Source organism: Biomphalaria glabrata, chromosome 2 (genome assembly GCF_947242115.1).
Source record: "Biomphalaria glabrata chromosome 2, xgBioGlab47.1, whole genome shotgun sequence".
Taxonomy (NCBI): domain Eukaryota; kingdom Metazoa; phylum Mollusca; class Gastropoda; family Planorbidae; genus Biomphalaria; species Biomphalaria glabrata.
This window is the reverse complement of record NC_074712.1, coordinates 15,183,286-15,211,026: the sequence shown is the minus strand read 5'-3', so window position 1 is coordinate 15,211,026 and position 27,741 is coordinate 15,183,286. Positions and strand designations below refer to the sequence as shown.

At 37.4% G+C, this 27,741-nt stretch overlaps 3 protein-coding genes across 3 annotated transcripts in view; all 3 read left to right on the top strand.

Annotated features, from left to right (window-relative positions):
- The window catches only part of LOC106079608 (phospholipid scramblase 2-like), an 18,809-nt gene extending 282 nt beyond the window's left edge, over positions 1-18,527 (top strand). Inside the window, exons 2-6 of the mRNA XM_056019302.1 lie at positions 1,676-1,790; positions 5,912-6,068; positions 6,972-7,093; positions 11,323-11,435; positions 17,141-18,527. Coding sequence (XP_055875277.1) covers positions 1,676-1,790; positions 5,912-6,068; positions 6,972-7,093; positions 11,323-11,435; positions 17,141-17,278 — 645 coding nt within the window. The 3' untranslated portion in view covers positions 17,279-18,527. The remainder of the gene's footprint in view (positions 1-1,675; positions 1,791-5,911; positions 6,069-6,971; positions 7,094-11,322; positions 11,436-17,140) is intronic.
- Positions 18,387-27,741, top strand: part of LOC106079618 (DNA excision repair protein ERCC-1-like) — an 18,469-nt gene continuing 9,114 nt past the window's right edge. The window contains exon 1 of the mRNA XM_056019301.1: positions 18,387-18,528. Coding sequence (XP_055875276.1) covers positions 18,418-18,528 — 111 coding nt within the window. The 5' untranslated portion in view covers positions 18,387-18,417. The remainder of the gene's footprint in view (positions 18,529-27,741) is intronic.
- On the top strand, positions 18,559-21,774 carry LOC106079616 (zinc finger BED domain-containing protein 4-like). The gene has a single exon (XM_013240808.2). It carries the CDS (start codon positions 19,226-19,228, stop codon positions 21,299-21,301), a length of 2,076 nt encoding a protein of 691 aa, XP_013096262.2. The 5' UTR covers positions 18,559-19,225; the 3' UTR covers positions 21,302-21,774.

The following is a 27,741-nucleotide window of genomic DNA, read 5'->3' as shown; positions in this document are numbered from 1 at the left end:
ATCTGTATACATGGAACTGTGTATCAGGAACAAAAGACATTAAAGAAATCATTAAGAAACTGGAACAAACACAAAATAGAGCAGTGAGATTCATAAAAAAACGAATATTCACATTTGACTAGAGTAACACCTTTAGTAAAATCACTAAATTTAGAAAGCCTTCAGGATAGAAGACTTAAAAGTAAAGTAGCAATTATACATAAATTACTGAACCACAATCTTCAAATACAAAAACAAAACCCAATAAAATATTCAGAATGGCACAAAGATAAAGGCACATTCCTCTTTACATATGCTAGGACAAATTTATACAAATGCTCCTTCTTCCCTAGTGCTATAAGCGCATGGAATGGGTTGCCTGAGCTAGCCAGGAAAACCAATGACTTGGTAGAATTTAAGTCATTGGTTAACATGCATGACTAGATACATAACGCGTAGGACGTAATCATCTTCTTTTTTGAAGTAATGTCTGTATTTTATAGGATAAGATATGATCACTATAACTTATGTTGCCTAACTTTAGTGGGCCTGATGACCATACCAGACAAGAATAACAAAAATACTTTTTAAATCATTTATCTTATCTTATCTTATAGACGTTACTTCAAAAAAGAAGATGATTACGTCCATCGCGTGTTTCTAGGTCAATGACTTAAATTCTGCCAAGTCATGTAGGCCTATTTAAATTTGTAATAGATCTAGACTAAGAACATTGAAACTGGGTGATTACAAAGATTTGTACCAATTGTTTTTGTTTAGTACCATTTCATACTTTTACCTTTCTCAATGCGTTATGATCCTATCACTTGTCTGGACCAGTTGGAAATGAGTAGGGGAGAAAGTAGGGGGTACCTGAGTGATCGCTTTTTAAATTCATTAATTTAAAAAAATATCAACGACCTGAATTTTGAACTCGAGGGCTAAGGCATACTCAAGCCAATACACTAACCAGTGTGCCAGCGAATCACTGTCTGTCTGGTAAAAAGTTTGTACACGTTATTTCTCCGACATTCAATCCCGGATCAAGCTGAAATATTGCACAATTATTTCTTTGACCTGACAATACAAGAATCAATGTAGAAAGTTAACAGGGTAGTGTACTAACTATTGGTAATAAATTATTGTGTTTGGTATCTCAACCAAGGGAAAGAAATCGCACTTGAAAGTATAAACTTAATTAGTCCCCATTATAGGTCGACGTTTTAAAGTTTGAGTCTGAAGCTAACATAAAACCTACAGCTTTCCCGATTTAAACAAAGTGACTGTAGGTCAGTATTCCTAAGGTATTAGTTTTGTTGACATTCAAGGACATTACAAAAACAGATCTAAAATGTCTAGTTCAGGAAGTCTCATGAACATTTTGAACACATTACTTCTCCCATTTCCCATTCTCGCATTAAGTTACAACTTTTGCACAATTACTCATTGCTCCTAAGAAAACATGAATAAAAAAAAAAAGTAACCAATCAGTTAATTAATTAATTAATTAATTTTGTTCGATATCGAACTAGGAAAATAAATCTTACAATATTGAAAGATATGGATATAAATGGGTAGTTTTATCCTACAGATAAGCTCTCTTTCTTTTTTTTTTTCTTTAAAGTATGTTTTTTTTTCATTTTGCTTGTTTTTATGCTACTTCCTTCCACTGTTATTTCCTGTGTGATGTTGTTAGCTGGACCACGTGATTGTCAAACAAAAAGTTGAACTGTTGGAAGCAATTGTTGGCTTCGAAACGAAAAACAAATATATAGCATTGGACGAAGTTGGACGACAGCTTTTTTCCATAGGTAGGTGCATGCATGCATGTGCTTCGGCTTGACCCCAGGAATTATGGGAAGGAAAATGATTGCGGAAAGAAATTGAGCCTTCTCCATATTACTGCCAAAAGTTCTATCAGTTTTGTCTTCTGTCAGAAGTGCTTTGAAAATATTAAATTAGAAACAGATATTGTTATAGGATATGGCTGACCCGCACCCCCCCCCCTAGTGACGCCTCTGAGTATAATTCCGTGTATTCCATAACTTACTTCTCTAATTGTAATATGTAATAAAAGATGTAATTAAGTTCCTGCTAGTAAATACACTTTTCATTCTGTGTCCGCGAAAGGCAACTGCAAAAAATACATCAATCAATCAATCATTAAAAACGTTGCTTTAAAGAAGACATTTCATGAAGTCTTCGCCAATGCGATTCTAGAGTCTACTCGTCTACCTTACGTCACGAGGAACGTAGCCTTGTACAGTTTAGGCGTGAACAAAACAGGCCCGCTGCAAGACGCCATGCTGAACGCGAGGAAGATGTTTTGTTGATCTGATGACATCAAACCCATCACAAACAAACAATACTGCCTCTGACTAGTCTGACTTCAGTATCGACCCGTACCAAGACCATGAGAAAAAGATGCGCTGTAGCGAGCGGCTGTAGGCACTGGGAGAAGGACTTTCGGATGCACAGAAAAATGTTTACTGTCCTCTCCGAGCTATTGGTATGTGGGGCGATATTGGTAAAACTTTAATTAACAATGATATAGCCCCAACCTTTTTTTATTATCTGTTTGTCTTTCTGTCTGTCTTGTCATATCCATCCATCCATCTAATTTGACAACGGGGCGATTGGAAAATGATGATAATTGTTCTTTGTCATTTCCGCCCCACCTCTCTTTCTTACTCTTGTATGTTTACGGTGCTGTGTGAAGAAAGTTAGAAACCAAACAATCATAACACTAATGAAGATAAAGTGCGAAACCTATTTAGTACGAAGGGGAAAAGGCGGGATTGATATGAGTTATTATTTCTTTATTTGTGATCAATTGAATATATTCATACATGGGGAGGCAACTGGAAAGTTTTTTGATGTATCCACTGTTCCAAATAAAGGAAGTTTTGATAAACTTTGCTTGTCAGAGTCAGCTAATATAAGCTTTGCTTGTCAGAGTCAGCTAATATAAGCTTTACTTACCAGAGTCAGCTAATATAAGCTTTGCTTACCAGAGTCAGCTAATATAAGCTTTGCTTACCAGAGTCAGCTAATATAAGCTTTACTTACCAGAGTAAGTTAATATAAGCTTTACTTACCAGAGTCAGCTAATATAAGCTTTGCTTACCAGAGTCAGCTAATATAAGCTTTACTTACCAGAGTCAGCTAATATAAGCTTTACTTACCAGAGTCAGCTAATATAAGCTTTACTTACCAGAGTCAGCTAATATAAGCTTTACTCACCAGAGTCAGCTAATATAAGCTTTACTTGCCAGAGTCAGCTAATATAAGCTTTACTTACCAGAGTCAGCTAATATAAGCTTTGCTTACCAGAGTCAGCTAATATAAGCTTTACTTACCAGAGTCAGCTAATATAAGCTTTGCTTACCAGAGTCAGCTAATATAAGCTTTGCTTACCAGAGTCAGCTAATATAAGCTTTACTTACCAGAGTCAGCTAATATAAGCTTTACTTACCAGAGTCAGCTAATATAAGCTTTGCTTACCAGAGTCAGCTAATATAAGCTTTGCTTACCAGAGCCAGCTAATATAAGCTTTACTTACCAGAGTCAGCTAATATAAGCTTTGCTTACCAGAGTCAGCTAATATAAGCTTTGCTTACCAGAGTCAGCTAATATAAGCTTTGCTTACCAGAGTCAGCTAATATAAGCTTTGCTTATTAGAGTCAGCTAATATAAGCTTTGCTTACCAGAGTCAGCTAATATAAGCTTTGCTTACCAGAGTCAGCTAATATAAGCTTTACTTACCAGAGTCAGCTAATATAAGCTTTACTTACCAGAGTCAGCTAATATAAGCTTTGCTTACCAGAGTCAGCTAATATAAGCTTTACTTACCAGAGTCAGCTAATATAAGCTTTGCTTACCAGAGTCAGCTAATATAAGCTTTACTTACCAGAGTCAGCTAATATAAGCTTTGCTTACCAGAGTCAGCTAATATAAGCTTTACTTACCAGAGTCAGCTAATATAAGCTTTACTTACCAGAGTCAGCTAATATAAGCTTTGCTGTACCAGAGTCAGCTAATATAAGCTTTGCTTACCAGAGTCAGCTAATATAAGCTTTACTTACCAGAGTCAGCTAATATAAGCTTTGCTTACCAGAGTCAGCTAATATAAGCTTTGCTTACCAGAGTCAGCTAATATAAGCTTTGCTTACCAGAGTCAGCTAATATAAGCTTTGCTTACCAGAGTCAGCTAATATAAGCTTTGCTTACCAGAGTCAGCTAATATAAGCTTTACTTACCAGAGTCAGCTAATATAAGCTTTACTTACCAGTCAGCTAATATAAGCTTTACTTACCAGAGTCAGCTAATATAAGCTTTACTTACCAGAGTCAGCTAATATAAGCTTTACTTACCAGAGTCAGCTAATATAAGCTTTACCTGCCAGAGTCAGCTAATATAAGCTTTACCTGCCAGAGTCAGCTAATATAAGCTTTGCCTACCAGAGTCAGCTAATATAAGCTTTACTTGCCAGAGTCAGCTAATATAAGCTTTACTTGCCAGAGTCAGCTAATATAAGCTTTACTTGCCAGAGTCAGCTAATATAAGCTTTACTTACCAGAGTCAGCTAATATAAGCTTTACTTACCAGAGTCAGCTAATATAAGCTTTGCTGTACCAGAGTCAGCTAATATAAGCTTTACTTACCAGAGTCAGCTAATATAAGCTTTACTTACCAGAGTCAGCTAATATAAGCTTTACTTGCCAGAGTCAGCTAATATAAGCTTTACTTGCCAGAGTCAGCTAATATAAGCTTTACTTACCAGAGTCAGCTAATATAAGCTTTACTTACCAGAGTCAGCTAATATAAGCTTTACTTACCAGAGTCAGCTAATATAAGCTTTGCTGTACCAGAGTCAGCTAATATAAGCTTTACTTACCAGAGTCAGCTAATATAAGCTTTACTTACCAGAGTCAGCTAATATAAGCTTTGCTGTACCAGAGTCAGCTAATATAAGCTTTACTTACCAGAGTCAGCTAATATAAGCTTTGCTTACCAGAGTCAGCTAATATAAGCTTTACTTACCAGAGTCAGCTAATATAAGCTTTACTTACCAGAGTCAGCTAATATAAGCTTTGCTGTACCAGAGTCAGCTAATATAAGCTTTACTTACCAGAGTCAGCTAATATAAGCTTTGCTTACCAGAGTCAGCTAATATAAGCTTTACTTACCAGAGTCAGCTAATATAAGCTTTACTTACCAGAGTCAGCTAATATAAGCTTTGCTTACCAGATTCAGCTAATATAAGCTTTACTTACCAGAGTCAGCTAATATAAGCTTTACTTACCAGAGTCAGCTAATATAAGCTTTGCTTACCAGATTCAGCTAATATAAGCTTTACTTACCAGAGTCAGCTAATATAAGCTTTACTTACCAGAGTCAGCTAATATAAGCTTTACTTACCAGAGTCAGCTAATATAAGCTTTGCTTACCAGAGTCAGCTAATATAAGCTTTACTTACCAGAGTCAGCTAATATAAGCTTTACTTACCAGAGTCAGCTAATATAAGCTTTGCTTACCAGAGTCAGCTAATATAAGCTTTACTTACCAGAGTCAGCTAATATAAGCTTTACTTACCAGAGTCAGCTAATATAAGCTTTACTTACCAGAGTCAGCTAATATAAGCTTTGATGTACCAGAGTCAGCTAATATAAGCTTTGCTTACCAGAGTCAGCTAATATAAGCTTTAGACAAATATACGCCATGACCACCTTAGTTACCATGTCAATGTTTTAGTTACCTCATCAAAATGTTACCTTTTCATCGCCTTCGTTAACGTGCCATAGTTTTAATTGCCATGCCATCCCCATAGTTACAATCTCAGCATGTTAGTTACCATGTCAACCATTTAGTTACCATATCACTGTTTTGTAGTTGCCATATCATTGAACCACTGAACATTTTCTTTCCCTAGGCGAGGAGTCTAGCTGTTGCTTCCGTCAGCTGTGTTCTTCCGGTCGGGCTTATACCATGCACGTGCATGACGTCAACATGAGCGAGGTCATGATCATTCAGAGCCCGATGAGGCCCTGTATAGGGCCACTGTGCTTTGCTTGTTGTGATTTGTGTAGGTAAGTGAAACCAGAGTTTACTTGGGTCTTCAAATCAAGAAGTCTAATCAGTAGTAGTAAGCTCGTTAGTAGGTGGCTAATGGTGTTCCCATTTAACTTACTTAAGCTTTGCTAATTGTGAATGTATCTTTATTTTTTTTACTCTATGATTCACTCAATATTTCTCCACCAAAAATACAATTTTTGTTCCCTATATTTGTATTAGTTATGGGAGGGAATAGTATGTAGATTATAGAGGGAATGGTATGCTCAACATTGAGGGAATTATCATTTTGATATATACAGTATAAAGGGAATGATATGTCCCAAGGATGTAGACAGTTGGGGGAAAGGGTTTAACCCCCGATATGAACCCCCACGCTCGTCAAAATTTCCCTCTTCAATAAAAAACTAAAACACTTAACAGTCACCAAAATCCTCCTGTAGCTTAAAACCCCCTTCCAAAAACAAAAAGATAAGCAACTCGACAATTAGCTACTAAATTCCTCGAGCATAGCCAAAAAGAATTTATGTTTCATCTCCCCACTCCAATAAAAAACTAAAGCGAAACTATAGTTACAAATGTCTACCAGTCGCTGAGCTCCGTTAATACAGTGCAGCGAATAGCAGATTTGATATTTGACCTGCAATTTTCTAATATATATGTGTGTTTGTGTGTATTTGTGTGGGGGTTAGGAAAGAAAATTCACCGCCAAACCCCCTCCCCCCGAAATGTATGGTTTGTAATGTAATGGTGTGTACAATATAGAGGGAACGCTGTAAACAACATAGAGGAATGATGTAGACAACAGAGATAAATACTTAGAATAACAGAGAGAGAGAGAGAGAGAGAGAGAGAGAGAGAGAGAGAGAATGCTATGATGACTTATTTATGTAAGTTATGGTCATGTGACTTCCTTGCAGCCACCAGAATCATGTGTTCTGTTGCCAGAAGGAGATTGGCTACATCAAAGAAGAACTTACGTTCGTCTGGTACAATTTTGTTGTTTACAAGTCAGACGACATGCCTGCCTATACAATCAAAGGTTAGTCACAGTCACACTGTGGGGAAATTGCCAGGCCCGAAAAATTTGTTTCGGCTTGAAAATCGTAACAAAATCGATAGTGTAATGGTTGATGAATGGAGATGTTTTCAATTTTCATGGCTAGTTCGATCTTTGCGTGGCTAGTCCGATCTTTAAATGTGCATTTTAGATTTTTCCACTAATAACAAGCAAAATATAAAATACTTAATAAACAAGAAAAAAAATACACTTTTAAAAAGACAATACCTCATTTAAAAGTTTAAAAAACTTATGTGATTGCTTTTCTCTTAATAATAAATGGATATTAGATTTTTAAAAAACAACAATCGAATATTTTTACCCCTCCCCCCTCCCGGAAAAGAATCCTGGCTAAGCGAATGTATAGATTTACTACACTTTATTATATCCCAACGATAGACCTTTAGATCTAGACTAAGAAGACGATGCGCACAATTTTCCTGAACATGAATTTATTTTGTGGTTAATCCTCTCCCCTCCCCTTTTTTTCCCCAATAATAAAAACAAAACGATTTCTACCAGTCCCTGAGATCCATTAAGTACAATGAAAAGCAGATTTGAGATTTGACCTACAATTTTTAACAGAAGAGTAGCAGGGTAATGTACTGTAGTAGTGTAGTCACCTCAGAATATGCAATTTTTTTTTAGTTTCAATTACCGGAAATAATGTTTGGCACCGGGGGTCCGCTTTAGATGGCAAGGGAGGAGTGCCTACGAACTCTAGAAATAACATATTCTAGGGTGCAAAAAAAAAAACAACGTCTGAAAGAATGAATGTAATGAAGATTGATTACCTACAAACACACACACACACACACATAAAAGTATAAATAAGGGGGGAAGGGAAACATTTACCCCCACCCCCGAAAAAAGTCTTGGCTACGCTCATGCTATGCCATATTATGACAGGACGGTTCTTACATAATGCTAATGCTCGTCTGCTTAATGAAGAAATTTTCAAAGCTGCCCTTCATTCTTTAAATCCGAATCTTGTCCCAATTCCAGCGGCGTCGCTAGAAAGATGCGCAAGGTGCGGACCGCACCAGGTTACACCCTCGAAATTTTGAATTTGTAACTGACTAAACTCTCGATCTCTCATAAGACCTTACTTCCGGTCAGATTTCTCATACGACCTTACTTCCGGTCTTACAGAGCTCGTGTTATATTTGCAATTTCATTCTGTGTATTCAGCTCAATGCCCCGAAGTATTATAAGGTAACTATTTTTTCCCGTGACAGTAATAAAATGTCACCACTACCAACATTCTACAGTTGAATATAATTAGCTCAGTGTAGTATGGCTCAACGAATAAACCAATAATAGGTCACCGTCACTCCATCCCCAGTCACTTCATCCTCGCTCACTTCATCCCCAGTCATTTCATCCTTGGTCACTTCATCCCCGGTCACTTCCTCCCCGGTCACTTCATCCCGGTCATTTCATTTCCAATTAAATATTTTTTCTAAGTTATTGTGTAATTGTGTTGTTAAGGCTTTGTCTTTAAGCACTAATTTCATCTAATATATACATATGTTTATTTAGAATATTTATATAGATATTTTTGACATGTTATTATAGTGTTTATACAAAATACCAGATACAGAAGTCCTTCAAAGAGCGTGTCTGCAAAGCATCCACACAATCCTGATGCAGTCCCAGCTGCGATGGGCAGGTCACGTCTACAGAATGGAAGACTACCGCATCCCTAAACGACTCTTGTATGGCCAACTAAGCGAAGGAAAGCGCTCGCAAGGTGGGCAAAGAAAGCGCTTCAGGGACACCCTCAAAGCTTCTCTGAAGGCGTTCAGCATAGACCCAGGCACCTGGGAGACAGAGGCACATGACAGAGCATCATGGCGTCGCGCTGTGAAAACTGGCGCACAGGTTGCTGAGGAAAAAAAACAACGCTGGCAGATGAAAAACGCCAGAAAAGAAAAGCAAGACAAACGACACTAGCTCCAGCTGGAATAACCTGCCCAGTGTGCGGCCGAACATTCCGGGCTCACATAGGTCTCATCAGCCACATGAGGAGGCATAAAACCCAGTGCAAAGCCCTCAGCCCCCTGGATGACAAAGTGGTCATCATCGAACCACGATGGACGAACTATATAGTGTTTATAGTGTTCCCCCTCCTCTCTTCATACTTGTTGAGAAATGAAATAATATATGTATGTAAGTAATTATATTGCAATGCGGGGTTTGTATTTAGTTCTATTGTTTCTGTTTGATATAGGGATACCAATATTATCCTGCGCATATTGCGCGATGTAATGACCAAATGTCAAGGTGTGGTGGAAGTAGGGAAAGTCTTTTGAGAGACAGAAGTAAGATTAGAATAATTATGATCACGCCGCTCTAGGCTGATTACTTTTCATCAAAGGCCACTGCGTGGTGGAAGTAGGGACATATTTTGAGAGATGAGAACGATTAGACTTATGATCTTGCCGCTGATAACTTATCTCCTGAAGGTCATCTTTCATTTTATCTTTATTAGCAATTTCTCTTTCTTGAATAGGAGCATTTCAGTTCAAACCCTGATATAACGTTTTATTTAGTCTAATAAACGCTGACTTCAAGAAATACGCAACACTGGCCAAGAAATTACAAATCATGTACAGCAATACGAATCAATGAATCGTCTTCTGTACCTACTATCGATAGCTTATCTTTTTGATATGAATAAACACGCAAAAACAATTTTTAGCTCATATCTATAAATGTAAAATTGTTTACATTTTAATGACATTCCATTCTGTTCATATTTAATGTGTCACACTATTTGTCTTGTAACTGGCAAGAAAACAATGAAATACTGTTAATGTCATACTTTTTACATTTATTATTTAATGGATTAGAGGATGAAATGACCAGCGGAGGAAATGACGGGGATGAAGTGACCAAGGATGAAATGACCAGCGATGAAGTGACCAAAGATGAAATGACCGGGAACCCAATAATAGTTTTAGTGGGAGCTGGTTAGGGGGGGGGGGGAGGGAAGGATGACACCATGATGTAATTGTACCGTACAACTGTCCGACCCAAACTATTTAAAATGACTTTCTTTCTCGGGGTTGCGGACTGTGATTTCACAGCTGTACAATCTCCCATCCCTTACTTGGTGTATACTTAACTTTGTAAAAATGTTTTATATGTTTCGGATGTTCCTTCAGAGTTGAAGACAATTTACTTCCTAGTCCAAACCTCCCGCAGGACGACGGGGGATGGAAGCGGGCAGGGTTTGAACCCTCGACCGTCGATGAATCCGAACGACAGTCCAACGAGCAAACCGCACGACCAGGCAGCCATACTTTGTAGCTCTATACTAGTGTAGGCCTAAACTCTGAGTGAATTTGAAAAGCGATAATTTTATGTAACTAGTACTAGTTGATTTAAAAAAACCCAAATAACTTGAAGTTTCAATCAATGCAGACAAGTAAAATGAGATTGAATGAAGCCCTTCTTGACATTCTCCGCTTTGTTCGTTTTGATGCACCAGGCTCGACGCTTTGCACATAGTTACCAATAAGAAGCAAAACGGTTCTTCTTACATAGGTAGGGGGAGCGATAGTTGAGTGGTAAAGCGATTGACTTCCGAACCGAGGGTCCCAGGTTCGAATCCTGGTGAAGACTGGGATTTTTATTTTCAGAATCTTTAGAGCGCTTCTGGGTCCGTCCAGCTCTAATGGGTACCTGACATTTGTTGGGGGAAAAGTAAGATGGTTGGTCTTTGTGCTGGCCGTATGACACCCTCGTTAACGGTGGGCCACAGAAACAGATGATCTTTACATCATCTGCCTGGAAGGGGAACTTTATTTTTTACATATGTCGTCTAACAGGTAGATCTTAAAATCTTACACATTCACAAATAAACCTTGAGTTATAGTAGAGACTTAGAGCTAGCCTAGTTGAAATTGATCTCTGCCAGGTTTGAGATTTGATCCAGGTTTCACAATTTTTAGCCGAAACATATTTACTTGTGCGAGGCCCTTACCAATGGGAGGCCCTAGGCGGTTGCCTAGTTTGCCCTGGTTATTAAATGGGGCACAAAATAAATATAATTAGACATAGATAAATTGGGCATTACTTTTTGGGTGCTAAGAATGTGGCCATAGATCTACCTAAATATCCCAAACACTTTTTTTTCAAGAGGAAACTGCCCTATACAAAAGAATGCTACAGAATCTTGTCTGCATGACTTGTCTTTTCCTTAGCGCCTTTATGCCGATGGGATAGCTGCTGCTGCGAGGACGTGTTTCAAATATACGAGTACCAAGGGAATGTACCCATTGGGAAAATAAGTAAATCGTTTTCTGGTCTGGCCAAAGTAAGTAACAAAATAATAATAATAATAAATTATTTCAAAAAGCTTATATCAACTCACTCTGTCTGTCTGTCTGGTAAAAAGTTTGAACATTGTTGTTTTTTCTGTCACTTCCCATTATCGGATCAAGTTGAAACTTTGCACAATTATTCAAAGTGGACCTATCTGACAAAATATGAAACAATAGAGATAAAGGCACATTTTTTAAATTTGTTATCGGTCGATAATTGTCAAGTTTTATATAAAAATAAGTAAATAAATGCTACTTAATGAGAGATGTTGATTATATATACGGATTTATTCCCCTTACTCCTACTTCCCATTCTCGGATGAAGTGGAAATGTTGCATGATTATTTATAGTCGATAATAATACACGAATACATCTAAAAAATTACCAATTAGTTAATCAATTAATTTTATTTTATATAATAGAAGGAGCTAAACCATGTCATCTTGCGATAAATGGCAGTAATTAGCGGTTCTTTCCCTTAAATAAGCTTTGTTTAAAAAATATTTTTTTTCTTGTAATAATCAGTTAAAATAATTTATTTCTAGATATAAGCATAGACTAACCAAAATACTCAACAGCAAATTGTCTGGTAAGAACGTCATCACTGCAATAAATAGCTGGCCCGTTTCAGTACTCGTTTACACTTTTTGGGGTCTCATAAAATGTAGTGACACAGACCTACGTGATAATGACATTCTCGCAAGAAAACATTTAACAAAACTTCGCTGCCTACACTCCTTCCCCCATAAGGTTATATTTGCCTAGGAGGGATGGAAGCCGTAGACTACAGAGCACATACAAATTGTGTAAGAGTTAAAAATAAGATAAAAACTCCACGCCTCTTATTTCTTGGAAAATACAACTATGACGCAACCCCACTGAACCTAAAAAAACAACAACAACTAATGTTTTATTGGTTTAGATTACGCTTGGCATGAGATTTGCCAATGGGAAGAAAAAGCAATTCACGGAATATTCCCGGCTCTAATACACGGTGAGAAGACCGACGAGGCTGCTTCCTTGGCATGGCTCAAAGAGGGTCATCTCTACCCTGAAACAGAAGGCTTTTATTTAGTTATTAAGACGAAGATCTATGATGAGACTATCCCTAAACTCAATGTTGTTGACAAATGCCGAAAAAGGGGGGGGGGGATACGGGTGAGTCTATTGAACATGACAGGGCGTTCAGCTTTCAGAAAGATAGGCCTTATACTACATATTCTCGCCACAGGAGGTCCTCGAGTCAACCGATTACCTATTAAAGACCTGTTTTGACTGACTAAGACGGTGGATTTCAATCCTCAGATTTACTGTTTATCAACAAAACAAAAAAAAGAAGAAGAATCCGCAACCACCAATGACATCGCCGTACCCCTATCTCACAAAAGAAAGAGAAATTAAATTGGAAAGCAAAGAAAATATGTCGTTACGTAATATTCGAATGTTCTCAAAGATTTCCCGGCGTACTTTAGAATTTGGGTTTCGGATATAACTTATGGCTACGTGTGATAACAAGAATATACTATTAAAAGACATAGAAATTCAGTTTACCTGCAGTTGTTCACCTCAGTAGTACTCCTATAACCACCCAATTCCACTGTAACACTACAGATGGTTGTTAGCATATGTTAAGGAACAAACAGGATTCACATGCTATGCAGGCACCTCTAAAGAACCACGATTGGCAACATAGTTCAAGTGATCTGTAGGCACCTCTAAAGAACCACGATTGGCAACATAGTTCAAGTGATCTGTAAGCACCTGTAAAGAACCACGATTGGTAACAGAATTCAAGTGATCTGTAGGCACCTCTAACGAACCACGATTGGTAACAGAATTCAAGTGATCTGTAGGCACCTCTAACGAACCACGATTGGTAACAGAATTCAAGTGATCTGTAGGCACCTCTAACGAACCACGATTGGTAACAGAATTCAAGTGATCTGTAGGCACCTGTAAAGAACCACGATTGGTAACAGAATTCAAGTGATCTGTAAGCACCTGTAAAGAACCACGATTGGTAACAGAATTCAAGTGATCTGTAAGCACCTGTAAAGAACCACGATTGGTAACAGAATTCAAGTGATCTGTAAGCACCTGTAAAGAACCACGATTGGTAACAGAATTCAAGTGATCTGTAGGCACCTCTAACGAACCACGATTGGTAACAGAATTCAAGTGATCTGTAGGCACCTCTAACGAACCACGATTGGTAACAGAATTCAAGTGATCTGTAGGCACCTCTAACGAACCACGATTGGTAACAGAATTCAAGTGATCTGTAGGCACCTGTAAAGAACCACGATTGGTAACAGAATTCAAGTGATCTGTAGGCACCTCTAAAGAACCACGATTGGTAACAGAATTCAAGTGATCTGTAAGCACCTGTAAAGAACCACGATTGGTAACAGAATTCAAGTGATCTGTAAGCACCTGTAAAGAACCACGATTGGTAACAGAATTCAAGTGATCTGTAAGCACCTGTAAAGAACCACGATTGGTAACAGAATTCAAGTGATCTGTAGGCACCTCTTAAGTATAAAGTTTTGTATAAAGAGAATGCATTTGCCTATAATTCGATACCAAATATAACATTTTCTGATAACAAACAAAAAAATTATTGAACTTCAATTATAACAGGAGAGTGAAATACAAATGAGCAAAATGAATAATTCTTTCGTAAACGATGAGAATAAATATGGAGAGAAAGAGTTAACTGTGCATCACTACCTACACAAATCTATGATTCATTAACTTTTGGGATGGTTTGTCACTTAATAGCAAGAAATGGTATTTTTGTTGTTGTTGTTGACTATTTTCAACTAATGCAATAGAAATGAAATAGACATTTGTAAATAAGAGATTAGAAATAAAGTCGAAAATGGAATATCAAAAATAAAAAAAATAAAAATAGATGTAAGAATACCATTGACAAAGAAGTGGTGGATATGATTGATATAAAGAAGAAAAACAATGGAAGAAGATATCGTACAGAAGCAAAATATTGGACATTTCGTGAACGTATTAAAGACGAATCTTTCTTGAATACAAAATGTCCGTAAGATAATGGAAGTGCTATGTAGATAGAAACCTATCACTTAAAGTACATCTTGAACGTTGAAAATGTTTGACCAAACCACGTACTGAGTTGTTGTATGACAGCGCACATGTTATAGGAGGATCAGTGCCCGAGTGGTAAAGCGCTTGGCTTCCAAACCGGTTTAAAGACTGGTATTTTAAATGTCGGGATCTTTAGAGTCAGGAGGGGCGAATACATTTACTGCCCTTCCCACCTAAGCCCCTTTAGTGTGTTTGTGGGGGTTGGGCGGTTCTACTTTTCTTTAGAAATCAAAGTTTGTGAACAAAATTAGTAGAATTATTATATAATTTTTAAATTGTATCGCTACACTTCTGGTATCTTAGCCGATTCGGTGAGGTGGGAGGGGGTGTCGATTGCCCTCCTCGCTCTAGCCCTCTGGGTGAGGGGGGGGGTCCTATTTTTATGCAGAAATCATAGTTTGTGAACAAAATTAGTTGAATATCTATATAATATAAGGTATATATATAATAAGGTACCTAAGTTTTAACCCATTTGTATATTATGTCGCACACAGACTCTTATCTCAAATTTTATCATTAGTAAATATAAAATGAAAAAGGGTTGTACCAGGTGGAAGGGGCGATACATGCAATCACCTTCCGCCCATCGGACAAGCCAATACTTTTTTCATTTTGTATTTTAGTTAAGAAATAATAAGATTTAAAAAAAATGTGTCACTAATATAATTTTTATATGCTATAAATGAAATTCTTATATCGAGTCGCCCCACTCCCTATTCTTTAATGCCAAATGCCAAATGCAATATTATGCAGAAATTATAAAAAAGGAGCGAGGATTAACATTTTCACACTACCGCCCTCTCCCCTTTCCAGACGAAAACATGACGTTTTAAAACAGAATAGTCAAATATGGTGACAGAGTTTATGTAATTGCACACCAATTCATATAGTTATTTTAAGAAAGCCTTTGTTTTGGAAAATTTAGAATTCATACGAACTTTTTCATTATAAGAGTAACAATTGAGATGAGTTCTGAGCCCAAATATTATTTTCCTAGTCACCTTTTTCCAACCTTTGCTGATATTTTTCTATTGTATAAAATATTTTGAGATTATAACTCACAATATATGCTTGAATCCTAAAAATGCAAAAAAATTTAGAGTAGAATCTAAATGGTCCACTTAATTTCTCCTCCCACTTCCGAATTTTTTTGTTTAGAACTTTGAATTATAGTTCTGTAACAAAACAAAGTTACAAATATGCCTATTGAACAAAATGTATCACTAACAAATGAGCTTTTTTTTTTTAAATATGATTTTTCAAATTATTTTTTTTCGGCGGCGATCCTCAAAGTCTTAATCTAAATATGTGGGGTATCTTATCTTTTCATGAACGAATCTGTTGTATTTGCAATGTAGTAAGGGCCTGTAAATTCATATAAGAATATTTCTTATTTTTCAATTAAAACATTATTCAAATGGTCTTATTTAAATAGGATGAATAATAAGCTGCAGATGTCAGGACAAAGGGGTTCTGCAGTGAAGAATTCAATAAAACGCTTTTTACGTCGGGGCTTCGCTTACAGCGCTCCCCCAGTTCGACTAGCTGTCAAAAGAAAGGCCTCAACATGGCTGTCTTGTGTTTTTTTTTTAGTATTTTTTGAAAATTTTTTATTTTGGGGCGATCCTCAAAGCCTTAATCTAAATCTGTGGGGTATCTTATCTTTTCAAGGAACAAATCGGTTGTATTTGCAATGTAGAGAGGGCCTGTAAATTCATATTAAAATATTTTCAAGAAAAACATTTTCAAAAGGTCCTTTTTGAATGAGATGAATAATACGAGATGAATAATGCGCTGTAGATGTCAAGAGAATGCGTTTCTGCAGCGCTCCCCCAGACCCCTAGCTGTTAAGAGGAAGGGCTCAACATGGCTGTTTTTTGTTTTGTTTTTCGACAAAGGTTGAGAAACTGTTTTTTTTTTAAATTCTAATATATATATATATATATATATATATATATATATATATATATATATATATTTATTTATTTATTTATATATATATGTGTGTGTGTGTGCTGTAAGCGCATTAGGGTTAGAGTGGTTTACTGGGGGATAAGGTTAGGGTTTGGAAAAAGAATCGCCCACCCTCCCACTCCAAAGTTTTGGATCCACTAGTGTCCTGACCCCAGTCACGTCACATATGGGACTAAGATGGTTGCGAACCTCAGCTGGTGACACCAATGTAACTTTTAATTTGTATAAAAATGCTAATTTAAAGTTCTGGTACGCTTTACAATGTTTACAGACGAGAAAACATGCTAATTTAAAGTTCTGGTACGCTTTACAGTGTTTACAGGCGAGAAAACATGCTATTTTAAAGTTCTGGTACGCTTTACACTGTTTACAGGCGAGAAAACATGCTATTTTAAAGTTCCGGTACGCTTTACAATGTTTACAGGCGAGAAAATATGCTAATTTAAAGTTCTGGTACGCTTTACAGTGTTTACAGGCGAGAAAACATGCTATTTTAAAGTTCTGGTACGCTTTACAGTGTTTACAGGCGAGAAAATATGCTAATTTAAAATTCTGGTACGCTTTACAATGTTTACAGGCGAGAAATGTTTCCGCTTGTTTCAGGAAGTCTTCACTGATGCTGACTTATTAGGAGTCCAATTTCCTAAAGAAATGCACGTACGAGATAAAGCTCTGCTCTTTGCTGCCGTCTTTCTCATTGATCTCATGTTCTATGAAAACAACAAAAATGATCCAAGATAAGCCATGAGCTAAATGTGCCGCCAGTTGGCCACCTGGATTACGTAACATCCATACAATGATAATACTTATACATTTTGTTTTCTTTTCAGAACTAAATAAGCAACGAATAGTTCAATGGTAGATGTTCATTTTTCTAGTGACTTGTTTTCAATAATATGAATTTTTAAAATGGGGCATAATTTGATTGCCTGAATGTTATAAAAAAAAACTACTCAAACAATAAACTAAAAAAAAAAAAAAACTTAAATATTTATTCCTGTATTACTTTTTAAAATGTATGCAGATGTTTTATTGTCATGTTTTGTCATCATTTACAGTTACAGTATAATAATGTTACCGGTAATAATGAATTTTGAAGCTCGACCCCTTCAGTGCTACAGAACGAAAATGAGTTCATTTCTACAATAATAATCTGTTTTAAAAGACAAGAGAAATTATACATCAGTTTATAATTCTCTCTTGCCATGAATGAAAAATATCACTTACCGGTACCTTGAATCTATGGCAACTAATATTTTATTGATCGAAACCGCAGTGGTTAAATTTTGTATTCGCAGTTTGGACCCAATGTTTTTAAAAGAACAAGATTAAACATCCTGCGACTCTGAGCACTAGTTAAACTCATTTTCTACGCACATTTCTCCTTGTTGTAAAACTTTTGTAGGCATTGTATAAATTATTATTTTTTTTTGTCCTATGGAGCCGACATTGACAAAGCTAAGGTAAGTACTTTATCATCATAGAATGAATTCATTGGCAGTCCTTGATTACCTCTCTGTCTGAAGAATTCCGCAAACAAACGAGTTTCTGAATATCACATTCGCCAAAGGGGTGACAACCTCTGAATCCTACACCCACTCAATGGCGTCTCCAAGTCAACGTAAGGAACATGTTTATGGTTGTGTGAAACCAGCAGATCTATACCGGCGAGTCTTTCTTACGTTCCCACCAAGTGCAATGGAGATGTTTGCTATTTCTTTTCACCTAATTAGATCTAGATCTATGTCATCTCTTGAGCCGCGTTTCCAAGATGGTGCACAGTGAGGCAAGGAAAACGTATGGGCCCGAAATGGAAAAAATTCTGAAAAAGGCAGCATCGATGTTCCCTTTATCTTATTGCTTTAATTCATAGGCTAGTGATGACAACTTTGGTTACCTGCTCTTTGTTTATAAAAAAAAATAAAATGGCCGGTATTAAAAAGTTTGTGGTGCCTACTGTCGAAGAAATGGAGTGTGCTTGTGACCAAAATGTAAGCTTTTATTTTTCAATTACATGTATCGATTAATCTAAATCTATACCGTGGGAGCTGTAGATCTATATCTACTTGTTTTTGTTCTTTATTATCCTCCATATTAATAATAGACATGACTGTAAGTGTAATGTAGTATTCAAGTAAAAGTGAGCAAGTCGAGTAATTTCGCACGACCTGCACGATTCCCGCTTCACGAAAGTGGAAGAAATCGATTCCTCTGGGGGAATCGAAATCGTTTCCGATTCCTCCATATTTACTTATTTTTATCTTTTAAAAATTGTATTTGAACTTATTATTACTTAAGCAATCGAAACGTTAACTTTTTTTTTTTAACTTTTAAAAATCTCTAGAATTTTAAGATTATTTAAAAGTGGACTCTTGATTTAGATTTCTAGATTTTGTACGTTTTGGTCTAAAACTGAAACATAATTCTAGATCTAGAGTCTAGAAGTAGAAAGCTTAATATATAGATCTAGATCTGTAGCCTATTAGATGTCATCATGTCATGCATTGTAAACCAAAAATGACTGGAACCTAGATGAAGTAGATGCTATATATCATACTATTCTTTGGCAATGAGACAATTGTTTACAACAGTGTTTTCTAAGGTCTAATCCATACACTGAATTGACTGAAGAAATAAAATTAACGTCTAATAAAAACCAAGAATCGAGTAACTGACACTAAAGTCACTATGTCTAAAAGAAAATTAAGTGCTGCCTGGGACTACTTTACCAAGGATTCTCAGGATGAAAGTAAAGCTGTCTGTAGTGTGTGCTTTATTAAAATAGCCCATAACAACAACACAACCAATATGCTTAAACACTTGAGAATCAAACATCCTGCAGAATTCTCTCATTCTCAGGCTCAGATATCAGGTAGCAAACTGACTGATCTATCGGCCATCAAGAACAAAGTAGCCAAAGGAATCAAACCTAAAGGTGCTCATCATAAACCTGTGCTCCAGCCTCGGCTACTAAAAGTGAATATATCAAGTAAAAGAAAATTAAGTGCTGCCTGGAATTTCTTCGTCAAGGATTCAGAAGATGAAAGTAAAGCTGTGTGTAACATGTGCTTCTTTAAAATTGCCCATAACAATAACACAACTAACATGCTAAAGCATTTGAGAATCAAGCATCCTTCAGAGTTTGTAGCTTCAAATGCTGTGAAATTAAAAGACTCTGCAGTGCCTCAGCCTATGCTATTTAAGACTCCATTGAATCATTTATCACAGTACAATGCTGACTCTCAACGCAAAAAGAGAATAGATGAAATCTTAGTGTCTATGATTGTGTCTGACCTGCAACCGCTTTCCCTTGTAGACGACAAAGGATTTCTAAAACTTATCTATGAACTTGATTCTAAATACCAACCTCCGAGCCGCCATACGATTTCTCGCATTTTGATTCCAGACCTTTATTCTAAAGCAAGATCAGAACTGATGAGCATTCTTTCAACCACATCCTCAGTGGCCTTAACCACAGACTTATGGTCTTCAAATCAATCTGTAGCATACCTTACAGTTACAGCTCATTTTATCACTCCCAGTTTCAAACTGACTAGTGCAGTTTTAACCACAACTACTCTAAATGGAGATCATACAGCTGAAAATATTGCCAGTAAACTGATTCAGGTCACTGAGAATTGGGCCATTACAGACAAGTTGTTGGTTGTATTAACAGACAACACAGCTAACATGATGAGAGCAGTAACAGACATTTTGCACTGGAGACACCTACCTTGTTATGCCCACACACTGAACTTGATTGCTAAATCAGCTTTTATTGCTTCAGAAAAAATAGTTGCTCTTCATAACAAGCTAAAAGCTATAGTTAACTATTTTTACTCATCCAACAAGGCTATGGATAAACTGAGAGACATTCAACTGCTAACAAGTTCCCCAGAAAAAAAACTAATTCGTGAAGTAGACACCCAGTGGAATTCAACGTATTGCATGTTTCGCAGAGTAGATGAAATGCATGAAATAATATCTACTGTGCTCAGCAGACTCAATGTAGCCCATTTGTGTCTCACTGACTATGATTTGCATTTGCTAAGATTAACTCTATTTGACCTGCAGCCTTTGGAAGAAGCAACCAGAGAAATTTCTTCCGAAAAATATACAACATTGTCTAAAATTTTGCCACTGTCAAGAGTACTTTTTGAAAAGTTATCTGACACTAAAAGCTCAGCTACAAGCATTATACCACATCTTTTGAGCCAAATGAGGAAGTGTTTCAATCTTCTTAGTACAAACTTTACTGTCTCAGCTTCAACCTTGCTTGATCCAAGATATAAAAAGCACGGCCTTCCTGATGACAACACTGAAGACTTTGTCATCAGGCCTCTCATCGAAGAGCTAAGTGAGATTGCACAAAAGCAACAGTCCACACAGACATCATCATCGACCTCTGAGAAAGAAGCAACTGCTACAAAGGCCTCATCAAGCTTGTGGGACTTGTATGACAATGCCATAGCTCGGGCTGCTGTGAACACTTCTTCATTTGTTAGTGCTGAGGTAGAAATGCAGCGATACCTTGATGAGCCTTACTTAGACAGGCTCAAAGATCCACTCGAATGGTGGAAGCGGCACAGCCATGCTTTCCCTAATCTTACAGTGTTAGCCAGGAAATATCTGTGTGCCCCTGGTACATGTGTACCAGCAGAAAGACTTTTTAGTAAAACAGGACAAATTGTCAATGAACGAAGGAACAGGTTAAAGGCCAAAAATATTGATATGATCCTCTTTCTTAACAATAATGCTATTTAGTGTAACCATTGGGGAATTTAGTAGCTGTAACATATTTATTTTTACCATACTAAACTGTATAATTATGTCATCTATTTTAATCATTAGAAATCTTTTTTATTTTAAAAATAAGCTTTAAAATTAATTTTATATTGGTTTTTGTTTTTTAATTTTTCAAAATTAATGTCACAATGTGACAACAGATATAAAATGTGTAAAGCATTTGTCTTCCTTCTTCTTCCTCATAAGTAGCGGCAGTAGAAGTGTAAAATAACTTACCTTGTGCTGGATAGGATGCAGTCATTTAGTAAACAGACAGTTCTCTATACTTCGACATCGACCACCAACATAAATAATATTCTTGCTTGATCTATTATGCACCAAGAGGCTTGTTAACTCATTTCCACTTGCTTTTGATTATTGAAGATTACTTGTAATTGTTATTCACAGTTAACTGTAATATATTATAAGTTGTTTTTTTCATTATTCACCAACTGTAGCTGCACTTGGTGGAAAATGATTGCTCTCACTAGTGTGTCTTGTTGAATTTCATATACCGGTAAATTACCAATTGTTCTACAAGGTTTTATACTTGCAAGTATTTCTTAGATCTTTTAGAATAAAATTCTTTTCTTATGATATCCAGCTATTAATACCCAGTAATGATTTTTAGACAGTTATTTTTACATTTTAAAAACACCGACTTGTATTTGATTTCTGTTTTTTTATTTTTTTAGTTGATATTTCTTGTCATTAAAGTGGAATAATTAATTCTGTTATGTAGATTTGCATTTTATAAAGAGTTTAATTTGCATATTATTTGAAACATTTTTAACAAATTAAGAATCATTTGAAATTTTTAATGTAATCAATTATTTTTGCAAACATATAATAAAAGACATTGAAGCCTGTTACATTTAATATAATCTTATATAAATAGTTATTGAACTTCATGAATGTGTTGCCTTGAATTTTTAAAAAGTTAATTAATGAAATAAAAAGTTGAAACGACACCTAAAAATGTATCATTGCAACACTTTTTTTTTTGGACATTAAATTATCAGACCTCCTGGCTAGATTTTGAATTTTAAGATTCAAAACATGATACAAACTTAACTCCTAACTGCTCAGGACACATTTCTAAATGTTTCCTTTTCTTTATTCCTGTTTATTTAAAAGTTGGCTTTAGTTTATGTAATATTCATAAAGTAATTAAAAACATTTGTCAAACCTATCTACTGTTATATATGGCTCCTTTTGTCTCGAAAGGCAATGGATGCGCCCAAATGAGTCACTGGTTTTGGCTTAATCTTGAGACGGGGCAGAATCTGGTGTGGCTAATCAAGCCAATTCTAGAACGGCAGACTTTGCCACAATTCGTACATGTGTATGCCTCTGATTTAGGGCTAGCAGACAGGGCAGCTTTCTTTTTATCCCTCTTGATTAAAGCCGCTTCAATTCTTTTGTTCTCAGCAAGGGTTGTCCCAGCACGCACAGTCTGTCTCCATGCACTCCGGTCTTTGGCTATGTTTTCCCACATACTTTCGCTGATGCCTGAGGCTCTCATGTCTCGCTTGCAAACATCTCTATATGTTAGTCTTGGGCGGCCCTTGGGTCTGACTCCTTCCACAAGCTCAGCATATAAGATATCTTTCGGGATTCTGCCATCTGGCATGCGGGTGACATGTCCGAGCCAGCGTAATCTTCTTTGTGTCAGGAGAGCATACATGCTGTTCATATTGGCCAATCTTAAAACTTCCTGATTGGAGACATGGTCCCTCCAAGAGATGCCCATTATGCGTCTCAGGCAGCGCAAGTGGAAACTATTCAATCTGTGCTATTGGTACATGTATGTTGACCAGCTCTCACTGCCATAAAGGAGAGTGCTCACAACACAGGCGTTGTAGACTAGGATTTTGGTCGCTGTGGTCAATTTACCATTTTCCCAGACGCGCTTGGAGAGTTTTGCCAATGCTGTGGTAGCTTTTGCTATCCTTTTTGTCAGCTCAATGTCTAAGTCTAGGTTACTGACAATTGTTGAACCCAAGTAGGTAAATTCCTGCACCACTGAAAGGGTGTGGTTCCCAATTTGTATTATAGGTATTTCTGCGACGTCTTGTGCCAGGATTTCGGTCTTAGAGAGACTTATAGTAAGGCTAAACTCTTGACAAGCAGCTGCTAAGGCGTTCACTAGCTTCTGTAGACCTCCTTGTGAGTGAGATACGAGTGCCGCGTCATCGGCAAACAGCAGCTCCCTTATCAAGATACGACGCCTTTTCGTTTTGGCTTTAAGACGTGCCAGGTTAAAGAGCCTTCCATCGGATCTGCTATGGATGTATATTCCGTCTTCCAGGGATTTAAAAGCACTGGATAGTACGACTGAGAAGAAGATGCCAAATAGTGTAGGGGCCAGTACACATCCTTGTTTGACACCGCTCTTAATGGAGAATGGCCTGGAGGAAGAACTTTCAAACTGAACGGTGCCCTGCATATTTTCGTGAAAAGCTGACACTAGTTTTCTTAACTTATTTGGGCAGCCGATTCTCTCTAGTACAGCAAACAGACCGCTTCTGCTAACAAGGTCAAAGGCCTTGGTCAAATCAATAAATGCTATGAAGAGGGGCTGCTTTTGTTCTCTGCTCTTCTCCTGTAGCTGCCGAAGAGAGAAAATCATATCTGTTGTAGATCTACCTGCCCTAAAGCCACACTGCGACTCTGGATAAACACGATCTGCCAGGATCTGTAATCGCTTTAGTAATACTCTAGCAAAAGCCTTTCCGACTATGCTAAGCAGTGAGATGCCTCTGTAATTGTTACAATCAGAGCGGTCACCTTTATTTTTATAAATTGTAACAATGTTGGAGTCTTTCAATTCCTGGGGGACCATTCCTTGTTCCCAGCACAAGCTTAGCAGTTCATGGAGTGGTTTGATTAGGGCATGTTTTCCAGCCTGAATTACTTCAGCAGGAATGCCATCTCCTCCGGGTGTTTTCCCATGTGCAAGCATGTCAATGGCAATGCTCAGCTCCTTTACTGAGGGCGTTTCGTCTAATTCCGTCAAAACTGGAAGTGATGGGAAGTTGGAAACAGCATTTGGTGAGTTGGCGTTTTCAATCTGGTAGAGTTCTGCATAGTGTTCAACCCATCGTTCCATTTGCAGCGCACGATCGCTGATGATTGAGCCATCTTTTGACTTGAGCGGAGCACACTTGCTGGTGTGAGGTCCAAAGGCTTTTCTCATGCCCTCATATAGTCCTCTTATGTTACCACAGTCGGCACAAGATTGAATATCTTCGCATAGCTCCTGCCAGTATTTGTTAGCACATTGTCTCGCTACTCTTTGGGCATTGTTACGTGCAGCTCTGAGCCTTTTTAAGTTGCTTGGGGTGGGATCCTTCTTGTAGATTAGCATGGCTGCTCTCTTGTTCGTAGTGGCAGTTTCCATTTCTGGTAGACTAGCTTCAAACCAGTCTTCGCTTTTCTTGGTTTTGTTTCCAAAGACCAGTGATGATGTTTGGTAGATTGTATCTCGCATAAACGTCCAGCTTTTTTCTACCTCAGTCACAGAGAAGTTTTTAAAAGCTTCCTCTAATTTGTTCTCAAATTCGGTGCAAAGATCAGGATTTTTTGTGCTAGTAGTATTCAGGCGTGATTTTCTTTTTCCCTGTGATGTGTGGATCTTAGTTGGCAGCAGTCTTGTCCGGCAGGACACTAAAGTATGATCAGTATCACAATCCGCGCTTTGGTAGCTACGTGTCAGCAGTATATTTCCAATGTCCTTTTTTCGTGTCAGTATCATATCCAGCTGGTGCCAGTGCCCAGACCTAGGGTGCCTCCATGAGACACAGTGCTGTGGTTTTGTTCTGAAGTATGTGTTGGTAATGCAGAGCTTATGGTATGTGCAGAATTCAAGCAGTCTTTGTCCGTTCTCATTCATCTTTCCGATTCCAAAAAGCCCAAGACAGTCTGGCCAGGTAGTGTGATCTGATCCTACTCTGGCATTGAAGTCACCTAGAAGGATCATATGTTCTTTTTGAGGAATGTTTGCAATGGCTTCTTTGAGGTCTTCATAGAACTTGTCTTTGTCCTCCTGAAGCGAGCTTAGTGTGGGGGCATAGGCACTAATTAGAGTGACTTTTCCAGATGCTGTCATCATACTTATGCTTAGTAGCCGTTCCGAGCCACCAACTGGAGGGACTATCATGGGAAGAAGACTGTTCTTGACAGCAAAGCCCACACCATGTATTCGAGTCTCATCCTGTGCTTTCCCTTTCCAAAAGAAAGTGTAGTCAGTCTCGCGGAGCATGCCGTTTTCGGCCAGTCGGGTTTCTTGCAGGGCTGCAATGTCGATATGTAGCCTTTTTAGCTCCTTGTTTATAACTGCCGTCTTCCTTGCATCGTCGATCTGCCTTAGATCATCAGTGAGACCAGGACACATTGTCCTGACATTCCAAGTGGCCAGTCGCATGACAGGGATTTTCTTTTTCAGTTTAATTTTTCTTCTTTTGTTGCTTGGTGCAAGTTTCCAGCCTACTTGTCGTTTTAAACTAAGCTCTAAGCACCCATTAGAGCAGGCAGGCTGTGGCGGATCAGCACCTAACTGACTGGGGGCTGCCCAGGTTGAGGCGGGCGGTAGCTGATCAGTGAGGCGCGAAGTCCTCTCCCACCGTCAGAGACAACCCGTGGCGTCCATACATTACGCCAATCAAGTTGGACTTATAACCCGTAACTGTTGTCTCCCGTGTTGTTTTAGCCGCTTTGCAGCAGCACCAGAGTTTCCTCTCCGGGGCACATTCCTGGGCCTTGGATAAAGGGGTCATGGGTGGCCCATGCGTCATGATCCCTCTCTCGACCTTGCTGATGTGATCCAAAGGAACGCATCGCATTACATTTGGCACCAACTCAGTTGCAGAAGCTTCATGAATGTGTTGCCTTGAATTTTTAAAAAGTTAATTAATGAAATAAAAAGTTGAAACGACACCTAAAAATGTATCATTGCAACACTTTTTTTTTGGACATTAAATTATCAGACCTCCTGGCTAGATTTTGAATTTTAAGATTCAAAACATGATACAAACTTAACTCCTAACTGCTCAGGACACATTTCTAAATGTTTCCTTTTCTTTATTCCTGTTTATTTAAAAGTTGGCTTTAGTTTATGTAATATTCCTAAAGTAATTAAAAACATTTGTCAAACCTATCTACTGTTATAAACGTTTAAGTTATATATATGTTTTGGATAAAGCCCAATCCTCTGAAATGGGAAGTTGTCTAAATAGGAAAATGGCCAAAATTAGTGAGATTAGGAGCTAATGTTCAATATTTTCTTATTTTTGGCAAGTGGCTAGCTTGTTTGCAATAGCTTCAGAAGACCACGCCATGTTCATTACTTGAGGAAACCTTCATAGACATTTGAGAATACTTCTCAGTCACAGTAAAGTGTGGTTTTCCCCCACCCAAATAAAAATTACATGTCATTTCTCTATCTTACAACATCTATGCACAACATTCACGTCACAATTTTCCCCTAACCTCCTTTGCCCACTTTATCCCTCTAACTTCTATTCCTCAAGCTCCCCTTTTCTTTATTTGTCCCAATCTGGCGATTTTTTTTTTTGCCATACCCTTCTGCCCTTTAATAACATACACAGCTATTGGGCTGTAGCTCCACTAAATCATTTTAGGTGTATTAATTTCTTTATGCAGAATTTGAATGAATCATCTTTAAAAAAAAAAATATAACTGACAAAAATGAAAATGAATATTACTGACAAAAACAAAAATGAATATTATTGACAATATATACACAGCTTTCAACTTGAATGTAGATGTAGGTAGAAACACAAGTAAATAAATAATATGTTGAACAATTTCAACCAAAAAAAACAACTCACTTTTAAACTACATGTCTTTCTGTCACTCATCTCCTTGACTTCCACTTTCACTCCAGCAGGTAAAACCTCAAATGGTTACATCAGAATCTATTCAGCCAACCAATCTAAACCAGTTATCCACCATTGCCTTACCCATGGTTACATCAGAATCTATTCAGCTAATAGAAACATGCATACAGGCTGCGTAACACTATTTTACCCTAAGTTACCTATGCCCAAACTTCCCCATGTGCCCATATTGCCATCCTCTGCCCATTGACCTTGGCCCTCTGCCTCCTCACAATTCTTTTTTAATTTTCCTATTACCTCTCCCCTACCCTGTCAGGGAGAATGAAAAAAGAAACAGAAACAAGTAACATAAAAAAAAAAAGAATTTCCTTGTTTAAACAGCTAACCAACCTTTGTAAGAGAGAAAATAAAATAGGAATGCTGCTGACATAAGTGTTCAATAGATAGAATAACTCCAGATTTAATTTATTTTAAAAAAAAATTCTTTTCACAATGACATACATAGACTGTCAAATTTCTAGGAAAAATTGTTATAGCTGTTTTTGAAATCCCTGTTCA

Bases quoted from the DNA above. Each gene is read 5' to 3' on its own strand.
- LOC106079616 (XM_013240808.2), top strand. From the start codon at position 19,226: ATGTCTAAAAGAAAATTAAGTGCTGCCTGGGACTACTTTACCAAGGAT.